Below are 25,000 nucleotides of genomic sequence, written 5' to 3'. Positions count from 1 at the left end.
TCTGAAGTTCCAAAGCTAAACTTCTCTCTGTTATCAGGAACGTAATCCTTGTTTACAAAATGGCTGTTTTCTCTGATAATGAAATGAAACGCTTTCTCGTCGTCTTCTGGTCTGGCCAAGGAACCGACGGCGAAGCCGATTTCAAGAATTACGCTGTGGTCATTTTCATACGTTTCCACATCAAACGTCATCATACGCGCGTTTGGTTTAGTTTGTAGGAAGCGGCGTAGCTGCCCAACACTCTTTTTGGCATCTTCCTTTCTCCTGAAATATCGACGAATACAAACTGTATTTTAACTTTTTAAAACAGTTTTGATCCACGTCAGGGTTAGGGTTAGAGATTTACAGGGTTGTTCGGGGTTGTTAGCGCAATTAATCACGATGCTTAAGGGAATGTTATCAGACGATCGAGTGCGAACAACGCAATCTATAGTGGCTCTCCGAGGACATAATGAACAAATATAGCAATGTAATCTTGCTGTTTATTTGCCTTAGGCTTAGCTTTATCTGACCTTATTAATTATTTTTGTCACTCACAAACTAAACCGAGTCACACCCTATCAGGCCGGTTTGGCAGAACTTCAACATTGATATGCCGTAGTAGTTTGCGAGTGGTAGTGAGGGGAGACCTCACGCGTGGCGTTAGTTTAGTTCATATTAATTTATACTATACAGTCATACTGACATTTTAACAAGGTTCCCAACTACTTTTTTAATTGTTAGCATCTGCATCGCCTAATTGTTTGTATTGCCAGCCCTATCGTTTCGCTCTCCCCTGTGATGTATAAATGATGATCATTTCTACTTCCAACCAGCCCAGTTTGTGTTGTTTTGTAGCCAGTCTCAGCAAAGCAGGATTTCATGTTTGCATGTGTTTGGCTGAGCAGTAAAGCCGCCAACGCTGTAAAATTAACTTGAAATTCAGTGGCTACAAAGTTAGAAAAGTAGGTCAAACGCTACCGGAGGAGTTGAGGTGACATACTACATTTGGAAACTCTTGTAAGCGACCACCTCTCGTAAGCGACCGCGACCACTTTTAGGGCTAACAGTTTGAAAATGTCTTTTGTTTTAAACTTCCCGTAAGCGATCGCTCGATAGATAATTAACTATTTATACAGCTTTCGGGAAAGGGTGTGTGATTCATTTTCTAATAGACTTCTTTAGCTTCGCAGTCACGTGGTCTCTTTTAGGTAAACATAACATTCAAGATGGCGGCCGCAAGTGAGTGTTCTTACGCAGCGTGGACGAAATCGCTACGAAATCTTGCAAATGTCTTGGCGATCACAATCGCAAATCCTCTGAAAGGTTGTGGGGAAAAGGAAATCGGTCAACAAGGTTATAAATTCTTCACAGAAAATTATGTGCACGATGTTTTCGTGAAAGAGGCAGCTGAAGAGGAAGGCGGGCGATCTCGGACGTCTGAGATGAAAGGCCGCTGCTACAGCAATAAAAAAAAAACCGAAGCTCCTCACGCTATAGAGTTGAAAATTATTGACAAAGAAGGGGAGGGAAATGTCGATGGAGTGGAATGCCCATGTAAAGCGGGGTAAATATCCATGTTAGGTTATTTTTTATAACTGCAAAGTTGTCATTAAAGACGAAGTTTTTAAAGCTTATTTGTTCAGTTGTCAGGTGTGACGCGAGTCAAGAAATTCGTCTAAAATCAGGCTACTGCTCCCGAGTGTTAAAAGGCTGCCTTAAATCATATAATTGTCCACTTTGGTCACTGCGCACAAGTCAACAATTATCTTTTAAGAGTTTTCATTGTTTCTTCATCTATTTTCTTTTCAAGTTTATTTGTCTTGAATTAATATTGAACAGTGTATTCTATTGACAAGTGCACAAGTACTTTGAACTTAAATGCTAAATTGAACTCGAAATTTGAAATGGTCGCTGATTATTCCCCTACGACTCCGAACTTATATTATTTTATATGGTACATGTAGTGTTATTTCTGTTTTTGTCTTGGTCTTTGTTCATCAGGGTTGGAGGCCACTGCAATCATGTTTTTGCCCCCTTTTAGTTACTTAATCATTGGTGTTTGTTGGGAATCATGGAAATCCCAGTAATTCAGACTTGTACCAGTGTTCCACAAAAGTGGCACAAACCAAGAGGTGCTACCATTGAACCGGAACTGATGATGAAATGTGTATTTTTCAAAGCCTCAACTGACACAGGTAGCAAACGAAAACTGCCTCCAGCGACTTGTAAACCTTATGACGCACGGGATAAAAATCTGAAGTTAAGTGGCTGGAAACAACATGATGTCATGGAAATGTGTAACAACCTTTCAAAGAAAGAAAAACAAACCCTTTTCTCTCACCTGTTGGGTGATCAAGAATGTTCTATGGCTATACATACTGTTTTTTGGGGAATGTCCCTCTTGGTTCAACTTAAGCATATCAACTGAGTGACTCAAACCAGTTTCAACACTGACTTGAAAGAAACGTTCTTATAAGAAGGACACTTTATCACTTAAAAGAAATTTTATGGTACCATATTAAATGCCAATTATTGCTGAAAAAGATTCGGTCATCTTTGTGACGTCAAAATATACCGTGGCAACAAAAAAGCCCTGCAAAACACCCCATATTTTGGCTTTAGCTGCTCATATCTGAAAAACGAACTTGGTAGCCCCCATTTTAAAACTTTCTGCAACGTTTAGAAAAATTCTGTGGAGCGGATTCAGAGCCACCTTAAGTAATTGAAAATTTAAGGTAGCTCTGAATCCGCTACACGGAGTTTCATCTTGGCCTGCTGATCACTTTTTTGCAATAAAAAACTTGGGTCACAAGTTCGTTTTTCAGGTATGAGCAACTAAAGGCAAAATATAGGGTGTTTTTGCAAGGCTTTCCTGTTGCCATGGTAACTTTTTACCGCAAAAAATTGTTTGCACCTTGTTCAGCAATAATTGATGTTTCCCATGGTACCATAACATTGGTGTTACGTGATAAAGTGTTGTAGTGTCAATCCTTCTAATAACAAGGTCTCTTGAAAGTGTTGAAACTGGTAAAGACAACCAATACAACCCTTATTTTTTGAAAATCCAGTTATGTAGGAGTTCCACATGATCAGCATCCAGAAGGAATTTTGGTTATTCCCAATATCCCAATTTCTATTGTATGCAGTCAGTCATTTATTCCCCCTACTGAATACTTAAGTACATTATCAGAACCCATGTTGAGGTGCATAAGCATAAATTAACAAGCTTGAGACCTCCAAATGAACACTGTCAGCCAAGCTCAGGACCCCAGATGATTTGAAGAACGTAGACTTCGACTTACAGCCTCAAATTTCGGGAAAGTGCTTCACAGGAAAAAGGTGCCCACAGAGGCCTTTTTAAAAAGCACTTTTGAAGTGAAGAATCTTTCAAATGTTGCATCAATTCGTCATGGCAAACAAAATGAATAATTAGTAGGATTCCTCTATGCAAGGAAAATGCAGAAGCATGTGCACAAGAACTTTACAGTATATGATTCTGGTCTTGTGGTGAACCCCTCCCACCCCTACCTGGGTGCGACCCCTGGTGGCAGGGTGTTTGACCCAACTTCCGACAGCCCCTTTAGGGACCGGTAAATTTTCTGTGTGCCCCCCCCCCCCTTTTAGGGTATGCAAATAGCAAGTGACCCCCTTTATCTATCGATTATTTCAACCTTGACCCCCCCCCCCTTCTCCCACTACCTCGCATCTACTGGCTAGATGTTTATAAGGCCAGTGATAATTGAAAGCTTACTATCACATACAATTATTAGATGATTTTTGATAACCTTCAGCTAACCTCTTAAATTACAAAATCAGTGTAACATGTTGGCCAAGGATCCTTCAAGCTGCAAGACCGCACATGACTGAATGTGCATTTGAAGAGTACTTATTCCGAGAGAGAAAAAAGAGATGGGAAACAAAAATCGAAATGGAGAAAATAGAACAAAAAGTTAATTATCTTTTGAGTAGCGATAATGCCCGGGGGGGGAGGGGGGGACTCGATATATCCCTGGGTGGAGAGGTGCGGCGCGGCCCCTCAAACCCTGACCCTGTTTAAGACGGAATTCAGATTTTTGATACCATTTTTAAGACATTTAACCCCGAAACCCTACCCTGTGTAAGACAATAATAGATATCGAAACTCTTTCTTATTTAATCCATTGATTCAGGAAACTGCCATGCTACCACACCTACAGTAACAGTGGTCAGTGACAGTACAACATCAATATAAGTTTTTGAAATTAGGTACCATTAACGTTACCTTGATCATGCAGGTAAGGACATTGTCAACACATATTACCTGTCGTACGGTTACCATTGTTTTAAAAGTAGCCTTTGATTGTTTTCTGTAAAGATTAAGCCAAAGTAGGATCCATAAAGTTTGAGAGCAAACAACACACTGCCCATATTTGATTAATGCTTCCCAATGAGCCAAGGGATTCTACCGTTGAAAGTAAGAAAACGTTTTACTTTTCCCATGGCTCGTTCAACATGAATCTTATTTTAACCTTTGGCAATTGTTTGTGTCTTGATGACTTCTAATAGTAGTAGAGTTTGATATACTTTTCAATGAGAAAATTAACGATCAAAGCGAAATTACATGACGTTTCGACGACTTCATGTCATCAATATCAAATGTGAAATGTGCAGAAATTAATGTACGTATTTATACAGAAATAGAAGTGTGAAAAATACATAATGTAATGAAACATACGGATCATTATACCCTATAAAGACCATGCAGAGATCCGCCGACGTGATTCGCAAACAACTTCTCAACCTCGGAAGAAAAATCGATCCTAAATTGTGGCCGATTTTTACAAGCAACAAGATCGTTGATGATTTAAGAGTAACAGAGTTGAAGCCTCCCTTAGTTAACCAGCAGAGTGCTGTTTATGAATTTAGATGTGACTTGTGCGATACAAGTTATATTGGGTACACACGCCGCCATCTGCACCAACGTGTTGAGGAACACAAACATTCCGCAATCGGAAAACATCTTAAGGACGAACATAATTTGAGACCGTCGAAACTTCGTCAAAGTACTTAAGAAATGCCGAAGTAAGCTTGATTATTTAATCTTTAAAATGTTCTTCATCCAAAAGAAAAGACCGAAACTGGACATTCAAGCTGACTCCATTCGCACGAAACTTTTTGTTTAAATTCACGCCCATCATGCTTCATTACATAATGTATTTTTCACACTTCTATTTCTGTATAAATACTTATGTTACTTTCTTCACATTTCACATTTCATAATGATGACATGAAGTCGTCGAAACGTCATGTAACTCATTTTCGTGATGATTTCACTTTCATTAAATTGTGGCTGCTCTTTCAAAAATGGAGCATTATTCAGTTCCAGTCCAATATTCTGTAAATCACCTTCTATATCAAACCCCTTGTCTGCCATTATGCTGTCACCATCCAAGATTTCTGATACTTCTTTCTTTGTTGAAAGTAAATCAAGAAATCCACTTCTTGAAACTATCTGTTTGTCTGAGATAGACCCAGTTTATAACTGTGAAACGAAAATGAAGCCTCCCATGGAATCAACTCCAACCAAGAACTTCAATGTCTTCAGTGTGTCTTAGCAGATTTATAGTTTGAATAACTCTGAGACTGAATAACAAGGGAAGACGGACATTGAATTTTCAGCTCAGTGCAGTTGATTATAATAATGTTATGGGGATAATCTTTTTTGAACGTGACTTTTTTGGCATGTTTTCTAAGATAATGTTCCCCGGGTGATGTTCCTATGGGGCCAGATTTTTAGGCTGCCAAGTTGAATGAACAGCAAACTTAACCACGATATAAATGTATTTGATATCGTCGCTTCTGCGACTTTAAATCTCATTGATAAGTCAATATTGGTTAAGCTTAAACGAAATTTCATCATGACTAGTAAAAAATCGTCTTCAACAGAAAGAACATGATCTCTTGAGGAATCAGCAGTATCAGTTTCTTGATCCAAATTGCCCTCAGCATCAACTCTTTGGTGTTTGAAAGAGAGTTGACTGAATAGATTGTAATGTGAAGTGCTAGCTTTCTATCCCATATGAACCATCTTTGGTGTTTGCTTGCCTTAGTGTTTCAGTACGTTATGTTTTTTCGGCGCCCTCTAGGGAGAAAAAACTGGAGTACCCTTCTAAACTTTTCGAAGCTGGAAAATTCAGTTAAATGGTTAAATAGTTCGCTTCGTTGTCCCTACCTCGCGCTAGATCTCTCAAAACAGTCACCGAGAATCTGTGTTCACAAGGTATCTCAAAGTTTGATTGAATGGAACCGGAAAACGAAGCTCTCCCTACAGTTAAAAGTTGACGGGCAAGCTCCAGTTTTCAGAGTCCTTTTAATAGCATAAAAGTCTATGAAATCTTTTCGAAAGTGGGCTGAACAAAGTTTCTTATATATTTGGTGACTGTAAAATCCTTTTTCGGGTTCCTTTTTATCCTAGATATCCAGACCAACAAGATGCGGGGAAGATTAAGCTACAAATCTAAAGACCGAATACCTTGACGAGTTTTTCACCCTCTGGAAAGCCATGCCATGAGGGCTTTTCCATTGTTGAATTGTTATAGCAATCATAAGCACTACAGTAGTGTACCATGCCGAAACCACCGGGGATTTTCCGTAGAAAGAAGAAAAAGAAGAAAAAAAGCTTTCCGCTTCACTGATTCTCTTTGCAATGCAAATCTTTGTTTTAAAAACAACAACAACAACACTAGCTTTTTTGTGTTCCTCCCTATTGAACCTGAGGAGATCATGGCTGAGATCCTAACTTTGCCATCCAACAAATTCTATGGTTTGTATTCGTGTCCAGTCTGTCTTCTTAAATGCTCACGACAAGTCTTATGCGTACCTTTAGCTAATACCTTCAAATATGTATGCCTCTATTGAATCAGGAATCTTTCTCAAAAAGCTCAAAATTGCAAAAGTAATTCCTATCTTCAAAGTAGGTGATGAGACTGCCCCAAACAACTATACGCCTATATTTCTTCTGTCTATCTTTAATAAAATATTTGAAAAGCTTATCTACAAAAGGCTCAATTCATACTTAATTTCTAAAGAAATAATTGCTGAGTCACAGTACAGCACTCAACAGAACATGCAATTCTTGTTATCATCATCAAGGGAATTTATTCTTGTGGAGTTTGTATTGACTTAAGAAAAGCGTTTGACACGGTCGATCATGATATATTACTTGGTAAATTACATCATTATGGGATTAGAGGGATACTTAACGAATGTTTTGCCTCGTATCTTAAGGGAAGATCTCAAAACACTGAAATAAAGAATTGCATATCAGAAAAACACGAAACATTATATGGCGTGCCACAGGGATCCGTCCGAGGCCCTCTGCTTTTACTAATAAATTTAAATGATATATGCAACTCTCCAAATATTCTTAAATTTTTTATATTTGCAGATGATACCAATTTGCTCCATGCAGACAATAATCTTAAAAACTTAGAGAAAATCTTTAACAAGGAATTAGCAAAAGTGTCTAGTTATCGCATTGCAAATAAGCTTTCACTAAATATAAGGAAATCCAACTAGCTTCGTCATCTTCCGCCCTCGTCAAAAGAAAATTACATACCAGCCCACCATAAAACTTTTCGACAATAATTCTCAACGTTTAGTAGCTCTAGAGTGTAAAGAATACGTCAAATATCTAGGAGTTTTAATTGATCAACATCTCAGCTGGATGCATCACATTGATCACATCGCTTTAAGAATCAGTAAAACTATTGGAATTATTGCAAGACTCCATCATCATGTCCATTTTTCTATCCTCTCTAATTTATATCGTTCCTCAATTTTACCTTATTTGTCCTACGGAGTTTTTGCTTGGGGCCGTGTTGCAAAGTATCTTACAAACAAATTACTTTTACTTCAAAAGGGGGCCTTAAATCTCGTGCATTTGACACATAAACAACATCATGTCATTCTCATGTCATTCCTCAAGTCCAACTTTTTATTCAAATGATTTAATGTGAAAAAACTCCAAGTTTGATGTATGATATTTCTGCTAATGCGGCTCCTTCTTTAATTGATCAGCTTTTCAAGAAAGCAGAAAATGTGCATGGTTACGGCACAAGATCGACCACCAGAGGAAACTGTTAAGTCAAATCTTCCAGACTTGAAATTTGAAAAAATTCGTTTTCGCGACTCAGCGCCTGTGTTTGCAACAGTTTACCATCATTTCAATAAGAGTAGGTTTAACTCTTTTTAAAAAGGAAGTATGTGTGTCTCTACTTAATATACTAGAATCAGAAAATGAATATATTGGTGTACCTGAACTTATCACGAGGTTGCCTAAAGTCAAATATACTGTTTCATTTTTCCATACGATAATTCATAATTTGTCGCTATGATATAACAGTCGCCTATAACTTGCTCGCCCACTCTGTTGTCGCTTAGTCCTTCTTTCGTTCTTCCTTTCTTTCGATTTCAGCACCCGTATTTGTCAGCAATTTGTCTTGGTTCTAACCATAATTTCTTTCCATGATATATACAGTGTATTCAAGATAAAATAAAATTGCAGCTAATATTAAGCATTTAAGTAAATATGTAATATTAAATATCTCTTGTACAGCCTTCCGCCTCGATTAGCACTGCTACCTGCGGGATGGCTATCATATCGTAATTGATTATTATTGTAAATAAAGATTCGTTGTTGTCACTTCGCTGATTCTCTTTGCAATGCAAATCTTTGTTTTACCCAATACACATCGCTTGGTTAACCTATGACGTAAGAGTCTAAAGAAGTCTATTGATGCAGAGTCTGTGATGGAGAAGTTAGTTCCTTTAACAGGCTCCTGCATTTACTGTATAACGTATAGTTCTTTTGTTCAATGAAAAAATACGTCCTCAATGAACATTTCTTGCGTCAAATTAAAAATCTTGTGTTTTCTTCTGTTTAATTAAGTATTAAAATTCCCTTCTCCAGTTCCAGGAAAACTATCACGAGTACACGTGATTCTGTTTCTTAGAAAAGCGAGAACTAAACGTTGGTTTGTACTGAAGGTATCGGATATGCTTGGGCTTGTTGTTGAAGAAAATGTTTCAACAACCCTTTGAGATTATGGGCGAACTTTCAGTAGCGCCGGAGGAAGTGATGGAAAGAAGATGATTTCTCAAAATGTAGACGGGAACATTACGCATGAATATTCTCGGAGAAAAAGATGTCAGTGAACTAAAAACTGGCAACGACAAAATGGAGTACTACCTTCTACTTTGTCCAGTTGTGCTAACAGTCATCGGTACTACTTCAACACGATCGACGAAAAACTGCTCCATGGGGTAGCTTAAATATGTCGTTGTGTTCGGTACTGATGACGGGTTATTTAATTTGTACTTACAGAAGTCATAAGCGAAAAACTTGTAATATGTTAATCACCTTACCTTGCTTTGATTTTGTCATTCGCCATCTTCAGGGAGAGAGAAAAATCCCTGTGTGATTGAGAGTTGCGAAATGATCTTGCTCTCTCCTTCACCTTCACCTCTGAGATGTTCGACACATCGGGCAAGCTCCTTCCTGTTATCTTCTCCAGTTCGTCTTTGATCTTGAGATATTTTCCTGACTCGACAAGAACGTGAGTTGTCCCATCAAACAGCTCAGCAACAACGAATTGAAATCCTTGATGGTTAAGATGAAAATTTTTGAAGAAAGCCTGCACGATGGGCTCTTGTTTAGCATACTTGTTTTTGAAATGATTGCTCCACTCTATACGAATGGACTCGTACTTGTGGTAGCGAACATATCTTCCATCATCGGGTATCTTTACAGAAGCGTTTGCCATGCTCGAAAATGTGAAAACTGCTGTAAGGAATCGATGTAGCTACAACTATAAAAGGCGTTTACTTCTGGAAGCTGGAAGAGTATATTTTAAGCTAGTGAATCATATCATTTCACTCAACCTATTTCAGTCACTGGTTACATCATGCTCTTAGGATGCACCAATCAAAATTGTGCAGTTTTATTTCTACCAATAAGATCAGGGTATACCATACAATCTATACTTTCTGAATTATGGATGAGTCACATGCAAACCGGCACGACAAAGCGGTTTTCAACAGCTCTATGTAAGCCGTCCTCAACTCCGCCGCCTTTTACTGGGTTATCATATGGCAATCCAGTCAGAATATGAGTGGAATTTCTCCGTTTTATTATTATTACTGCGTTGCCAGTATAGCAAACCAGTCGGAAAATCGATGGTATTTAGTCGTTTTCTTTCTTTTCCGTGTCAGGGGAAAGTCTTTCCTGACACTCCCCTGCTAAGTAGAGTCTTTGTGGGTAGAGTCATCTGCGCGTATATTTGGTAGGTTTGAGGGGGTAGTAGAAATGCGTAGATTTTATCTGGTGGACACAGTAGAACATTTAATTAACCTGCAATGGCGTCGAAAATCATTGTAACGCGAATGGCGTTTTAGTGGATCTTTAAACAAAATATACCCTTATGGAGCTAAAGAATGGAAAGTCAATTTTATTAGACAAGACAGGCGGTGAAAAATAAATATCGGGAATCTTAAAAGCGACGAGTAATGGTTTTCGAAAACAATTACATCTTTCACTGTTGGATATCTATTGAGCATTGTTTCTAATATTTTACTAATTTTCTGTTATGTACAACACTGAAACCAAATGGTAAATTATGTATAGGTTTAACAAACATTGAAGGAATCGAACGCCTTAAATGCACCTGTGTTCACTGAAGTCGCAGTCAGTTGTCTGGCAATTTACATTATTTTGTACTCAACTTCAGGTAAAAAAATAATTAGAAAATGTGACAGCCAAGAATTATTTGAAAGAAAGTTTGTTGTCTATTTTGTGCTTCATTATTCAAGGAAAAGGTTCTTGAGGAAAGGGTTTGATCCTGAAATATATTTTGTTGCGTATGGTAATTTGAAACGATTGGGTCTCATGTCTTCACGCACGCAATCGATGAAATAGGAAGGGTTTTTTGCCTCTAACAGCAAATATGTTGTTTGTTTCAATAGATTTTTCGCTGGAAAATATGGCGCGCCTTTCCAGTAAATTTTCAAACAGCTTTATTACATTTCTGTGCCGTAATTCATATTTCCTTTCTATTTTTTTTTTTTATCTTGCTTTAATATATTTTACATCTCTTCCCATTCATTTGAATGTAAGTGTTAAGAACATTTATTTTCTTTTTTGTTCTCTTTATTTTATATTTGTTCTATATGTGAATTTATATTTGTGCTGTATTTTTTCTTTCATTCTAATTAAGTGTGGAACACGTGATCGCATTACCGTGATTGACGTGGGTCATTTTCCGTCATTTTGGTTTCTGAGTACATGGAGGAAGAACTGTCAAGTGCATGTCGTGCGGTCGCGAATGCCTTGCAGGTTTTTCAAGAAACGTCGTCCCTCAGCTGAATTCAACTTCGTCAGGCTTCCTCTGTCAGGCTATGAACAAGAATTTGGAAGAATGTGTCAGGCCTACCTGCAAGATCTCCTTTTTTCATAATTATTAACCCTAAAATTCACAGTTTTTTCTAGCCTTAAACGCGTCAGTATTGGTTTAAGATTTGACACTACTGGATTGTACGTCCTGACTATAGGACTTTCTCGCTAGTTTTGGCGTTTTGTTTAAGTGCCAACTGCCCTCCAGAAAAATTGACCTCAGATGGTGTTCTCTCGATAAGATGTTTAGGGTAGCCTCCCTGTTCATGGAGGCTTTGAATCGAGATAGCGCCTCCTCAAATGTTGTTTTTGAAGAGTTTGTTCGGGGAAGCCTACGGACCTCTCCTTTGATAAAACCATTCTTGACACCGGGCGGGTGGCAAGGGGTAAAATGCCTGTATTTAATAGAAGGTTTCAGTCGGCTGATGATAGACGTGATATATTTTGTTATGGAGAATAGATTCTTTTTCAAATCGTTCTCCTTTGTATACTGATGTCGGTCCAGGAAAGGGATTTCCTTTTGAAATTTAAGCAGTAAACGTTATAGTAGGGACTTTTAAGATACAGCGACCACGGACTACGGACTACTGTTGGACGCGTGTTCTCCAAGTCTGGAGCACTGGGTCGAGTACTGAAGGCGTGAAAACTAAGTTAAGTTACCGGACTACATACTACGTGCCTCGGTCAAAGCAGCAGTGCCCTCCTTTTCAAATTATTGACAAAGGAATGTCTTTCGAAAAAGTCAGAGGAAGACTTATAGCTTTTATAGCTTGGAAGATGACTTAATTGACGAGAAGTGCTTTGTCTTTTGTACATGAAAAAACAAATCTGCAACTTCAGCGAAGTTTAGCTCAGGAAATCTGAAATAAATACTTCGACTTTTGGTTTCAAAAGAACACCCCATTATATGATTAGTGAAGGAAGAGGAGTTTGCAAAACACGTTAAAGTGCTCCATTTCCAACAGCCGAGCGAGATAAGTTCGGGGAATTCGTTGAAATTCAAGCAAAATATTTTCTCAAACCAAATCTCGAGACCAAGAGCAAACCCTCAATGCGTACTTGTAGACAATTTTTTATGCAAGGGCCAGCTGAACAAAATGAAGTAAAGTAAGCGTTTTACACAATATCTTGAGTTAGATTACTCACAACATGAGTTAGATTTTTTACTCAACATAGTGAGCTGAGGTAACTCAATATTGTGAGTACATTAGGTATAACTCAGATGTACTCAAACATGTGAGTAAATACTTACTCACTGATTGAGTAAGTGTTTTTCTCTCATTACGCAAAACTTTGTGTAATTTTTTTCACTTAACACACCGAGTAAATTAACTCTTTATTTTGAGTAATTTGACTGTAAGTCAAACGAGGGAGTAAAAATAGTCACAGAGCGAAACTCGGCTGTTTTGCAGTCGTCATGATATAACATGTCTCCAAAAGCAAGTTTGAGATCTAACGTTTTACATTTATGGGTGCAGGTTAAATCATGATTCTTATACATTTTCGCTTTCTATAAATAAGTTATAAATGAACTGATGAGTAAATAAATTACCAAAACATAATTCTAGTCACCTAAAAATTACCGATTCTGCTATAAAAACAATGCCACCATACACTACAACATTGCATTGTCACTGTCCCTCTCCTCAACGAAGAGTCTAAGCTAGGCCGCTCAGGACACTTAATCCCATTGTTACGTATGTATGTATTAATATTTACAGAGTACGCAAGAACTGTGCGACTGATTCCGACGATGGTTGGCATAATTCATGAGAAGAGGTTTTACAATGTACATTCTAAATTATTTACTTCATTGTGTGTGCGGCGTATTGCAAATCGTACGTGTGATTGGGATCTTGAAGTATGAATTTCTGGCACATTTTTAATATACATGTATTAGCGGACTCGGAGAAGGAAAAAAAATTATCAACCCCCTCTGCATGGCCCTCATCACCGCTTGAATTTACCGCGTGAGTGCCATTGTCTTCTTCTGTGTCGACGTCTTCATCATTTTGTGGTCTATGATAAAGTTATTCCAGTTGTGCTTTCGCTGAATATGAGATTTAAACGAGTTGAATTTCTGAAATGATTGGCTTCAATCGCCACATGTTATCGCGAAGTTTGGCTCGTAACTATGAATAAACTTTACACGACTAATAAGGAGCTTCTTAAAAGTACTACCAGCGAAGCTACTAGCACAGTAACAACATCTGAAGGCCATTGTGGTATGTTCATTTTTCGCGCCGTGGCGGGAGAGTGGTGACGTCAATGCTTTTGTTTACCCACGCGTTGAACCTTTGAACCCAGATTAGTCTTGCGTTACCCAAGCGTTACCCAGAGCTACAGGTCTCAAGTGACGTGAACGAACGGAGCGAACAAATGCACGCGCAAAAATAACGTTCAAATACCAAGCTCCGCATCGTTAGGATCCTCTCGCTCGTTGACCTTTCAGTTTTGAGGTGTTTACTGAATTTTTTTCTTATAAATTGAAAATCATGGCTATGATGACAGCTAAGGACGTGAAGACATGGCTCGTTGAGCACGATTTTGAAGAGTATGCTTCGAAATTTTTACGGTAAGTAATCACACAATGATACTCGAGGAGCTTAAAATTGTCTGATCATGTTTACTATAGGTGGCGACTGATATATCGACTGATATATCGACCGCTATATCGGTCGATATAGCGGCCGATACTCGGCCGATATTCGGTCGCGACTCGGTCGATAGTCGGTCGATAGTCGGTCGACAGTCGATCGACAGTCGGTCGACAGTCCATCGATAGTCGGTCGAGACTCGGTCGAGAGTCGGTCGAGAGAGCGATACACTATCGGTCGATCTTTCGTAGACGCACCTCGACCGAGTATCGGTCATATGTCGGTGGTACATCGGTCAACTGTCGGTGGTATATCGGCCAACTGTCGGTGATATATCGGTCAACTGTCGGTAACATAGCTGTCAACTGTCGGTGGTATATCGGTTAACTGTCGGTCGCATATCACTCTTGCGTTAATTTAGCAGGTGAGTCCAGTGGCTTTATTTTTTAAGAGATGACATCATTAATTAATGTTATCATGCGATGGGGGAGAGTGTTGCAATGCGAGGCGCGATTACTTTATGAAGCGAACCGAAGAGCACGTACGATTTGTATTCACAAGTTGTGCAAAACAGCAAAGTGTTTAACGATCAGTTATTAATAAAACGCACTGATAATGTGCCGAGGAAGTAGACAAAATATCCACCAGAATACATTCATTTACTGTGGGAATGATTGTAATTTACAGCAAGGAAATACTCATGCGTTCTCGTTACATTATCCTGTCTTTTTGCTCTGTCCTTTCGCTTTATACTATGTTCAAAATAAAGACGACCACGCGTAACAGAAATGAATATTGAATGATAACTTTTGGGCAACATCAAAAAAACTTGGAGAAAGGAAAACATGCGCCACGTTAACACAACATTATCTTAACTTGTTAAGGAAAAACAAGTTGAACAAACTGAAAAATCAAAACACTTTTTCATCAATGTATTTCTGAGTCGGCTGAAAAATTCTCGCCGAAGGAAATATTAGCCAGATATGACGGTGGGAATAAATCACATAACAAGAGGCTGAAGGCCTATAACTCTCACTTAGCGGACTTCTTAGTTTGCATGTAGACCGTGAAGGCCAGAATAGTACAGGTACAGAATAGTTTTGTTCTAGTATGCATTTAAAATACCAAAGGAATTGAAACTGTTGCTGTAATAAGTCTAGAAATATTCGCTGCAAAGTTTACCGCATATCATAAAGTTCGACAACCCACTTGAGGTGTTATTCGGGGGGAGAGGGGCGGGTGGTCTGTTCTCGAAAACAATGTAAGAAAAAAAAACGCTATTGGATGAATACCACTGTAATTGGGTAACACCCGTATCTTACATAAACGTGGTCGATATCGGTATACCCCTTTCTTCGCGGACCTCTACCTAGTTTTCTCAGACAAGGAATCTTAAATGTCAAAATAAACAAAAAGAAATGTGATGATCGACTTTTTTGTTGGATTGTTCATGGTGGCATATTAGTTGTTGAAAGTATAAAGGTTTCTCGCCGCCTAGAATGGCGTTCAGCGTGAGGTTAAACAGAAAAATAGAGTCCGTGTTTAAAGAGCACTAAAGGCGGTGAAAAGCCGAGAGGAGAGGAATAAAGCTGATTGACTAGAGAGATTCCCATGCCCAAACTCAAGGCGCAATTCACAGAAGATGTGAGAACAGGATTCGATTTCTCTGCATAAAGCGCAGCGTTCGCTCACGCCCAGCCATTGCCAGCGGTGTAAATAAACCCTGGATTTAACTATTCCATGAGCGATACGCCAGGCAATATCGGCTTCCCAGTTCGTACTCAGACCTCCATAAATCTGGGGTCCATTTGTTTTCTAAGGTTGACGTGTTCTTAACCGTTTTTCCCAAGCGGATGTGCTGTGCAGCCACTTGGGCGAAGGGAGCGCGAGTTTCGAGTAGAGGGTTTTGACTTTGTAGTCAGGCAGTAGGGTGAGATCGATATGTAATCAATCGACTGCTGCAAGGAGGTTTTGGAAATACCGTGGCGGAGAGCCCCAAGATATTTCGGGTAGAGATTACACCGGAGAAAAGACCAACTTTTCACCTGGCTACTTAAGGCAAAGCCAATCCAATAAAAGGCCAGGAAAACCCACTTCGCTTGATAGGTAGGATCACCAATGCGGGGAACCCAGCGTAGTTGTAGAGCGGTAGCTTTTTCAGCCGGGTTAATCACTTCAAGGCCGCCAAGAGAGAAAGGGAGTTGACAAGTCTCACGTTTAACCTGCTCTGTCTTGCGGTTCCACAGAAAGGCATAAATAGCTCCAGCGACCCTTGTGTGGGTGTAGTCCAGCATAGGGAGGACCGTGGCTGTGAACCACAGTGCCGAGGCGCCGATAGAATTAATGATTAGGGATTTACCTTTGAGTGAGAGCGTGCGTGATTTCCAGTAGTTAAGGCGCTTTTCTAGTCTTATTACACGGTTATCCTAGTTAGCGAGATCAAGGTTAGACGTGCCAAAATACAACCCGAGGATTTTAAGAGCGTCTTTCTCTCGTCGAGCTCGTCGTAATTCTTCGTCGTTCACTTTCGTGGTAGTCTATGACGCCCCTTATGAGCTCCTGAATGAAGCCCTTTCTCATCGTCTAAGCCATTATGGCTCTGTTCATGGAATTCGTCAATGTGGCCTCCAGGGTTATGATGGCATCCAAAGTGGTACACGTGTGTGTGGCTAGAATGAAGTTGTCGGAGTCAGTTCCTTCATTCATGCGTTTTGACAGGAAGCTCCTTAAGATTAAGCACGACGGTCAAGTCCCCACCTGCCGTAAGTGTCATTTGCCAGACCATGTTGCCAGAGCGTGTCCTAATGTTATAAAAATTTGGTTTTATCAACGGAGTTGATAATGAGCGAAGGGCTAACGCTCGAAACGTCAGCTTTTAGAATCTCTGTACGGTGGCCAATTTACATTATCAACTCCGTTGATAAAACCAAATTTTTGTATACTACTTCCCCACCGACGCAGCACCACAGTTTCTTTAGAAACTACCCCTTCATTCGTGTCCTAATGTTGTTTGTTTTAACTGTGACCAGCTGGGTCACACCTTCAGTACCGAAGATCATACTAAATGCAGCATCTGTAATCATTCCATTGATTGTCGCATGTCCTGGTGGCGTCGCCCTGCCTTGGCTGACATTGACGTTCCTGCTCCTGATTCACCTCCTGTGTCCCATCCTCCGCACCTTTCTACTGATGTGCCTCCTGTCGGTTCTCCAACTCCTTCTGATGTTTCTGAACGCCCGCCGCCTAGAGAGTAAGTGGATTAGGTAGTGACAAGCAGCTTACGACATACACCTTCCTGGACAGTGGGTCAGACACTACACTCTGCTTAGAAAGTCTGGTTCAAGAACTTAGTCTTGAAAGTGAGCCAGCCGATTTCACCCTTTTAACAGTTACTTATTAAGGAAATGAACGAGGTCACCGAACTCGCTTGAATATAGAAGCACTTGACGAAAAAAAAGAAGTTTGCTCTTGATCAAGTTCTGACATTGGACGGCCTGCCCATCGGAGAAAGGCATTTGCTAGCAATAGAGAATTAAAGAGCTGGCCACACCTCGATGGCGTCATAGAAGAACACCGAGTCTCCATCGATATCCTTATTGGCAGCGACCGACCAGATATTATCGATGACAGAAGAGGCCCTAGGTGCCAGCCCTATGCGGTGACCACTCCCTTGGGATGGACGGTGTATGGTCCAATGCGTGAACCTAACAAAGTTCATTGTTGGCCTGAAGTTACCCACATACACGCATTTGCGGTGCTGTGTATATCTTTAGAAAATAAGCGCACGCAAAATGAACGAGCTTGCAGGATTTGAGCATCATTGAGCTTGGTAATTGTTCGCGCGCGAATGTAGAGGGAATGTAACTTTCAGCGTGTTTGTGCTTCGGAGAACAGTAATTGCAAAGGCAGCTAAGTATTTAATACTTTTAAAAGATTTCGCTTTGTGCACCTAAATTTAAAAGAATTCATGAGTCATTGGTGCATTTCGATCCTTCACATTACACTCTAATCAGTTAAGTCTGTTGACATATAAGTGCTACACAGCCAACGTTTGTAAAAACGTTACCCTTCCTTGTACTTGTACATGTTCATTGCCGTGACTTTAAGATCTTCAGTTCCACGGCCTGCTCCCGTCTGACCTTGTAGCTCAGTCGGTAGAGCAGCGGTGATCTAACCGGAAGGTCGTGGGTTCAATTCCCACCCTAGTCAGAGTTTTTCTCTGTCCTTGTGTGTGCCCATTTCCATTAGTAGAGCTAACGCTCACATGTTTCATATGGGGTACAAAACTAGCACTTCAAATTACAAAAATTTTAGTTTCTAAAGAAACTGTGGTGCTGCGTCGGTGGGAGATTGAAACAGAAAGTTATTTTATCAAACGAGTTGATAAAGGCCAAGTAGCCACCGTGAAAGATTTGAAACGCTGACGTTTCGAGCGTTAGCCCTTTGTCGGAGCGAATTCGCTCCGACGAAGGGCTAACGCTCGAAACGTCAGCTTTCCAAATCTTTCACGGTGGCTACTTGACCTTTATCAACTCGCTTGATAAAATAAATTTCTACTTCAAATTACACTCTAATCAGTTAAGTCTGTTGAAATATAAGTGCCGACGTATACGTGTCGACTAGGCGTTTTACGATGCGTACAAACCGTATGCTGAATTTGCGGACCGTATCAGTTTGTGTAAATTGGAGTCCTAGCAATCTGGAGGAAGGGGACTGGAGACTGCGATCAAGAATCCTCTGAATTCATGAAGGCAGCGGTCTCTTTCGCGTCCGGATGGAATTGGAATTTGGCAGTGTTGGTTTTTGAGGAGAGGGGAAAACTGGTGAACCTGGAGAAAACCCTCTCTGAGCATATGTCGCCGGGATCGGAAATCGAACCCGGGCCACATTGATGGGAGGTGAGTGCTCCCACCACTGCGCCACCACTGCGCCACCACTGCGCCACCACTGCGCCACCACTGCGCCACCACTGCGCCACCACTGCGCTACCACTGCGCCACCACTGCGCCACCACTGCGCCACCATGCGCCACCGATGTCATGGTTACTCACGGCTTCCGAGTGCTGTAAAAGAGCACCAAAGAGCAGTTTTTTTACGAAAATTCCAACTTGTTGGCTCATACTCGCTAAACCAACAATTCATTTACGTGGTATTTATGAGAAAGTTAACGCCGGTCGTAGTCAACGCCGTTTTTTCAACCCGTTGGCACCTTGGTTGCACCTTTTTCAGTACAGGCTAGATCCCTTGAATCTGCAATGAAGATTTCTGAGTCGTATGCAGTTCCAAATACACTTGTCAATGCTGCTGTTCCTGCTAAGTCTCCAAAATCTGTCGATGGCCAAGAAATGAATACTCTGACTGCTGCGGCTACCGAAACCACTTCTCCCAGCTGCTATTTCTGTGGCAACAATAGACACCCACGTTCGAAGTGTCGTGCGAAGGATGCTACATGTGCAAAGTGCCAGAAAAAGTGTCACTATGCCAAAATATGTCAAAGTAAAGCTGCCTCAAAGGTATCAGCTGCCATGCACTCTCCTGTTATAGCCACATACTTACTCACTGATTGAGTAAGTGTTTTTCTCTCATTGCGCAAAACTTTGTGTAATTTTTTTCACTAAATACACCGAGTAAATTAACTCTTTATTTTGAGTAATTTGACTGTAAGTCAAACGAGGGAGTAAAAATAGTCACAGAGCGAAACTCGGCTGTTTTGCAGTCGTCAAGATATAAAATGTCTCCAAAAGCAAGTTTGAGATATAACGTTTTACATTTATGGGTGCAGGTTAAATCATGATTCTTATACATTTTCGCTTTCTATAAATAAGTTATAAATGAACTGATGAGTAAATAAATTACCAAAACATAATTCTAGTCACCTAAAAATTACCGATTCTGCTATGAAAACAATGCCACCATACACTACAACATTGCATTGTCACTGTCCCTCTCCTCAACGAAGAGTCTAAGCTAGGCCGCTCAGGACACTTAATCCCATTGTTACGTACGTCTGTATTAATATTTACAGAGTACGCAAGAACCGTGCGACTGATTCCGACGATGGTTGGCATAATTCATGAGAAGAGGTTTTACAATGTACATTCTAAATTATTCACTTCATTGTGTGTGCGGCGTATTGCAAATCGTACGTGTGATTGAGATCTTGAAGTATGAATTTCTGGCACATTTTTAACATACATTTATTAGCGGACTCGGAGAAGGAAAAAAAATTATCAACCCCCTCTGCATAGCCCTCATCACCGCTTGAATTTACCGCGTGAGTGCCATTGTCTTCTTCTGTGTCGACGTCTTCATCATTTTGTGGTCTATGATAAAGTTATTCCAGTTGTGCTTTCGCTGAATATGAGATTTAAACCAGTTGAATTTCTGAAATGATTGGCTTCAATCGCCACATGTTATCGCGAAGTTTGGCTCGTGACTGCGAATAAACTTTACATGACTAATAAGGAGCTTCTTAAAAGTACTACCAGCGAAGCTACTAGCACAGTAATAACATCTGAAGACCATTGCGGTATGTTCATTTTTCGCGCCGTGGCGGAAGAGTGGTGACGTTAAAATGCTTTTGTTTACCCACGCGTTGAACCTTTGAACCCAGATTAGTCTTGCGTTACCCAAGCGTTACCCAGACCTACAGGTCTCAAGTGACGTGAGCGAACGGAGCGAACAAATGCGCGCGCAAAAATAACGTTCAAATACCAAGCTCCGCATCGTTAGGATCCTCTCGCTCGTTGACCTTTCAGTTTTGAGGTGTTTACTGAATTTTTTTCTTATAAATTGAAAATCATGGCTATGATGACAGCTAAGGACGTGAAGACAGGGCTCGTTGAGCACGATTTTGAAGAGTATGCTTCGAAATTTTTACGGTAAGTAATCATACAATGATACTCGAGGAGCTTAAAATTGTCGGACCATGTTTACTATAGGTGGCGACTGATATATCGACTGATATATCGACCGCTATATCGGTCGATATAGCGGCCGATACTCGGTCGCGACTAGGTCGATAGTCGGTCGATAGTCGGTCGACAGTCGGTCGACAGTCCATCGATAGTCGGTCGAGACTCGGTCGAGAGTCGGTCGAGAGAGCGATACAATATCGGTCGATCTTTCGTAGACGCACCTCGACCGGGTATCGGTTATATGTCGGTGGTACATCGGTCAACTGTCGGTGGTATATCGGTCAACTGTCGGTAACATAGCTGTCAACTGTCGGTGGTATATCGGTTAACTGTCGGTCGCATATCAGTCTTGCGTTAATTTAGCAGGTGAGTCCAGTGGCTTTATTTTTTAAGAGATGACATCATTAATTAATGTTATCGTGCGATGGGGGAGAGTGTTGCAATGCGAGGCGCGATTACTTTATGAAGAGAACCGAAGAGCATGTACGATTTGTATTCACAAGTTGTGCAAAACAGCAAAGTGTTTAACGATCAGTTATTAATAAAACACGCTGATAATGTGCCGAGGAAGTAGACAAAATATCCACCAGAATACATTCATTTACTGTGGGAATGATTGTAATTTACAGCAAGGAAAATACTCATACGTTCTCGTTACAATATCCTGTTTTTTTGTTCTGTCCTTTCGCTTTATACTGTGTTCAAAATAAAGACGACCACGCGTAACAGAAATGAATATTGAATGGTAACTTTTGGGCAACATCAAAAAAACTTGGAGAAAGGAAAACATGCGCCACGTTAACACAACATTATCTTAACTTGTTAAGGAAAAACAAGTTGAAAAAACTGAAAAATCAAAACACTTTTTCATCAATGTATTTCTGAGTCGGCTGAAAAATTCTCGCCGAAGGAAATATTAGCCAGATATGACGGTGGGAATAAATCACATAACAAGAGGCTGAAGGCCTATAACTCTCACTTAGCGGACTTCTTAGTTTGCATGTAGACCGTGAAGGCCAGAATAGTACAGGTACAGAATAGTTTTGTTCTAGTATGCATTTAAAATACCAAAGGAATTGAAACTGTTGCTGTAATAAGTCTAGAAATATTCGCTGCAAAGTTTACCGCATATCATAAAGTTCGACAACCCACTTGAGGTGTTATTCGGGGGGAGAGGGGCGGGTGGTCTGTTCTCGAAAACAATGTAAGAAAAAAAAACGCTATTGGATGAATACCACTGTAGTTGGGTAACACCCGTATCCTACATAAACGTGGTCGATATCGGTATACCCCTTTCTTCGCGGACCTCTACCTAGTTTTCTCAGACAAGGAATCTTAAATGTCAAAATAAACAAAAAGAAATGTGATGATCGACTTTTTTGTTGGATTGTTCATGGTGGCATATTAGTTGTTGAAAGTATAAAGGTTTCTCGCCGCCTAGAATGGCGTTCAGCGTGAGGTTAAACAGAAAAATAGAGTCCGTGTTTAAAGAGCACTAAAGGCGGTGAAAAGCCGAGAGGAGAGGAATAAAGCTGATTGACTAGAGAGATTCCCATGCCCAAACTCAAGGCGCAATTCACAGAAGATGTGAGAACAGGATTCGATTTCTCTGCATAAAGCGCAGCGTTCGCTCACGCCCAGCCATTGCCAGCGGTGTAAATAAACCCTGGATTTAACTATTCCATGAGCGATACGCCAGGCAATATCGGCTTCCCAGTTCGTACTCAGACCTCCATAAATCTGGGGTCCATTTGTTTTCTAAGGTTGACGTGTTCTTAACCGTTTTTCCCAAGCGGATGTGCTGTGCAGCCACTTGGGCGAAGGGAGCGCGAGTTTCGAGTAGAGGGTTTTGACTTTGTAGTCAGGCAGTAGGGTGAGATCGATATGTAATCAATCGACTGCTGCAAGGAGGTTTTGGAAATACCGTGGCGGAGAGCCCCAAGATATTTCGGGTAGAGATTACACCGGAGAAAAGACCAACTTTTCACCTGGCTACTTAAGGCAAAGCCAATCCAATAAAAGGCCAGGAAAACCCACTTCGCTTGATAGGTAGGATCACCAATGCGGGGAACCCAGCGTAGTTGTAGAGCGGTAGCTTTTTCAGCCGGGTTAATCACTTCAAGGCCGCCAAGAGAGAAAGGGAGTTGACAAGTCTCACGTTTAACCTGCTCTGTCTTGCGGTTCCACAGAAAGGCATAAATAGCTCCAGCGACCCTTGTGTGGGTGTAGTCCAGCATAGGGAGGACCGTGGCTGTGAACCACAGTGCCGAGGCGCCGATAGAATTAATGATTAGGGATTTACCTTTGAGTGAGAGCGTGCGTGATTTCCAGTAGTTAAGGCGCTTTTCTAGTCTTATTACACGGTTATCCTAGTTAGCGAGATCAAGGTTAGACGTGCCAAAATACAACCCGAGGATTTTAAGAGCGTCTTTCTCTCGTCGAGCTCGTCGTAATTCTTCGTCGTTCACTTTCGTGGTAGTCTATGACGCCCCTTATGAGCTCCTGAATGAAGCCCTTTCTCATCGTCTAAGCCATTATGGCTCTGTTCATGGAATTCGTCAATGTGGCCTCCAGGGTTATGATGGCATCCAAAGTGGTACACGTGTGTGTGGCTAGAATGAAGTTGTCGGAGTCAGTTCCTTCATTCATGCGTTTTGACAGGAAGCTCCTTAAGATTAAGCACGACGGTCAAGTCCCCACCTGCCGTAAGTGTCATTTGCCAGACCATGTTGCCAGAGCGTGTCCTAATGTTATAAAAATTTGGTTTTATCAACGGAGTTGATAATGAGCGAAGGGCTAACGCTCGAAACGTCAGCTTTTAGAATCTCTGTACGGTGGCCAATTTACATTATCAACTCCGTTGATAAAACCAATTTTTGTATACTACTTCCCCACCGACGCAGCACCACAGTTTCTTTAGAAACTACCCCTTCATTCGTGTCCTAATGTTGTTTGTTTTAACTGTGACCAGCTGGGTCACACCTTCAGTACCGAAGATCATACTAAATGCAGCATCTGTAATCATTCCATTGATTGTCGCATGTCCTGGTGGCGTCGCCCTGCCTTGGCTGACATTGACGTTCCTGCTCCTGATTCACCTCCTGTGTCCCATCCTCCGCACCTTTCTACTGATGTGCCTCCTGTCGGTTCTCCAACTCCTTCTGATGTTTCTGAACGCCCGCCGCCTAGAGAGTAAGTGGATTAGGTAGTGACAAGCAGCTTACGACATACACCTTCCTGGACAGTGGGTCAGACACTACACTCTGCTTAGAAAGTCTGGTTCAAGAACTTAGTCTTGAAAGTGAGCCAGCCGATTTCACCCTTTTAACAGTTACTTATTAAGGAAATGAACGAGGTCACCGAACTCGCTTGAATATAGAAGCACTTGACGCAAAAACGAAGTTTGCTCTTGATCAAGTTCTGACATTGGACGGCCTGCCCATCGGAGAAAGGCATTTGCTAGCAATAGAGAATTAAAGAGCTGGCCACACCTCGATGGCGTCATAGAAGAACACCGAGTCTCCATCGATATCCTTATTGGCAGCGACCGACCAGATATTATCGATGACAGAAGAGGCCCTAGGTGCCAGCCCTATGCGGTGACCACTCCCTTGGGATGGACGGTGTATGGTCCAATGCGTGAACCTAACAAAGTTCATTGTTGGCCTGAAGTTACCCACATACACGCATTTGCGGTGCTGTGTATATCTTTAGAAAATAAGCGCACGCAAAATGAACGAGCTTGCAGGATTTGAGCATCATTGAGCTTGGTAATTGTTCGCGCGCGAATGTAGAGGGAATGTAACTTTCAGCGTGTTTGTGCTTCGGAGAACAGTAATTGCAAAGGCAGCTAAGTATTTAATACTTTTAAAAGATTTCGCTTTGTGCACCTAAATTTAAAAGAATTCATGAGTCATTGGTGCATTTCGATCCTTCACATTACACTCTAATCAGTTAAGTCTGTTGACATATAAGTGCTACACAGCCAACGTTTGTAAAAACGTTACCCTTCCTTGTACTTGTACATGTTCATTGCCGTGACTTTAAGATCTTCAGTTCCACGGCCTGCTCCCGTC

General features: G+C 40.9%; 1 protein-coding gene across 1 annotated transcript in view; it reads right to left on the bottom strand.

Moving 5' to 3' along the window:
- LOC138038842 (uncharacterized) overlaps positions 1 to 9,895 on the bottom strand; it is a 10,508-nt gene extending 613 nt beyond the window's left edge. Inside the window, exons 1-2 of the mRNA XM_068884912.1 lie at positions 9,388 to 9,895; positions 1 to 264 (exon numbers count right to left, since the gene is read on the bottom strand). The exon at positions 1 to 264 is cut by the window's left edge and continues 613 nt beyond it. Coding sequence (XP_068741013.1) covers positions 1 to 264; positions 9,388 to 9,785 — 662 coding nt within the window. The 5' untranslated portion in view covers positions 9,786 to 9,895. The remainder of the gene's footprint in view (positions 265 to 9,387) is intronic.
- Between the last annotated feature and the right edge of the window lie 15,105 nt (positions 9,896 to 25,000).

This window comes from Montipora capricornis, chromosome 2 (assembly GCF_036669925.1).
Source record: "Montipora capricornis isolate CH-2021 chromosome 2, ASM3666992v2, whole genome shotgun sequence".
NCBI lineage: Eukaryota > Metazoa > Cnidaria > Anthozoa > Scleractinia > Acroporidae > Montipora > Montipora capricornis.
This window is presented reverse-complemented; position numbering and strand designations above follow the sequence as displayed.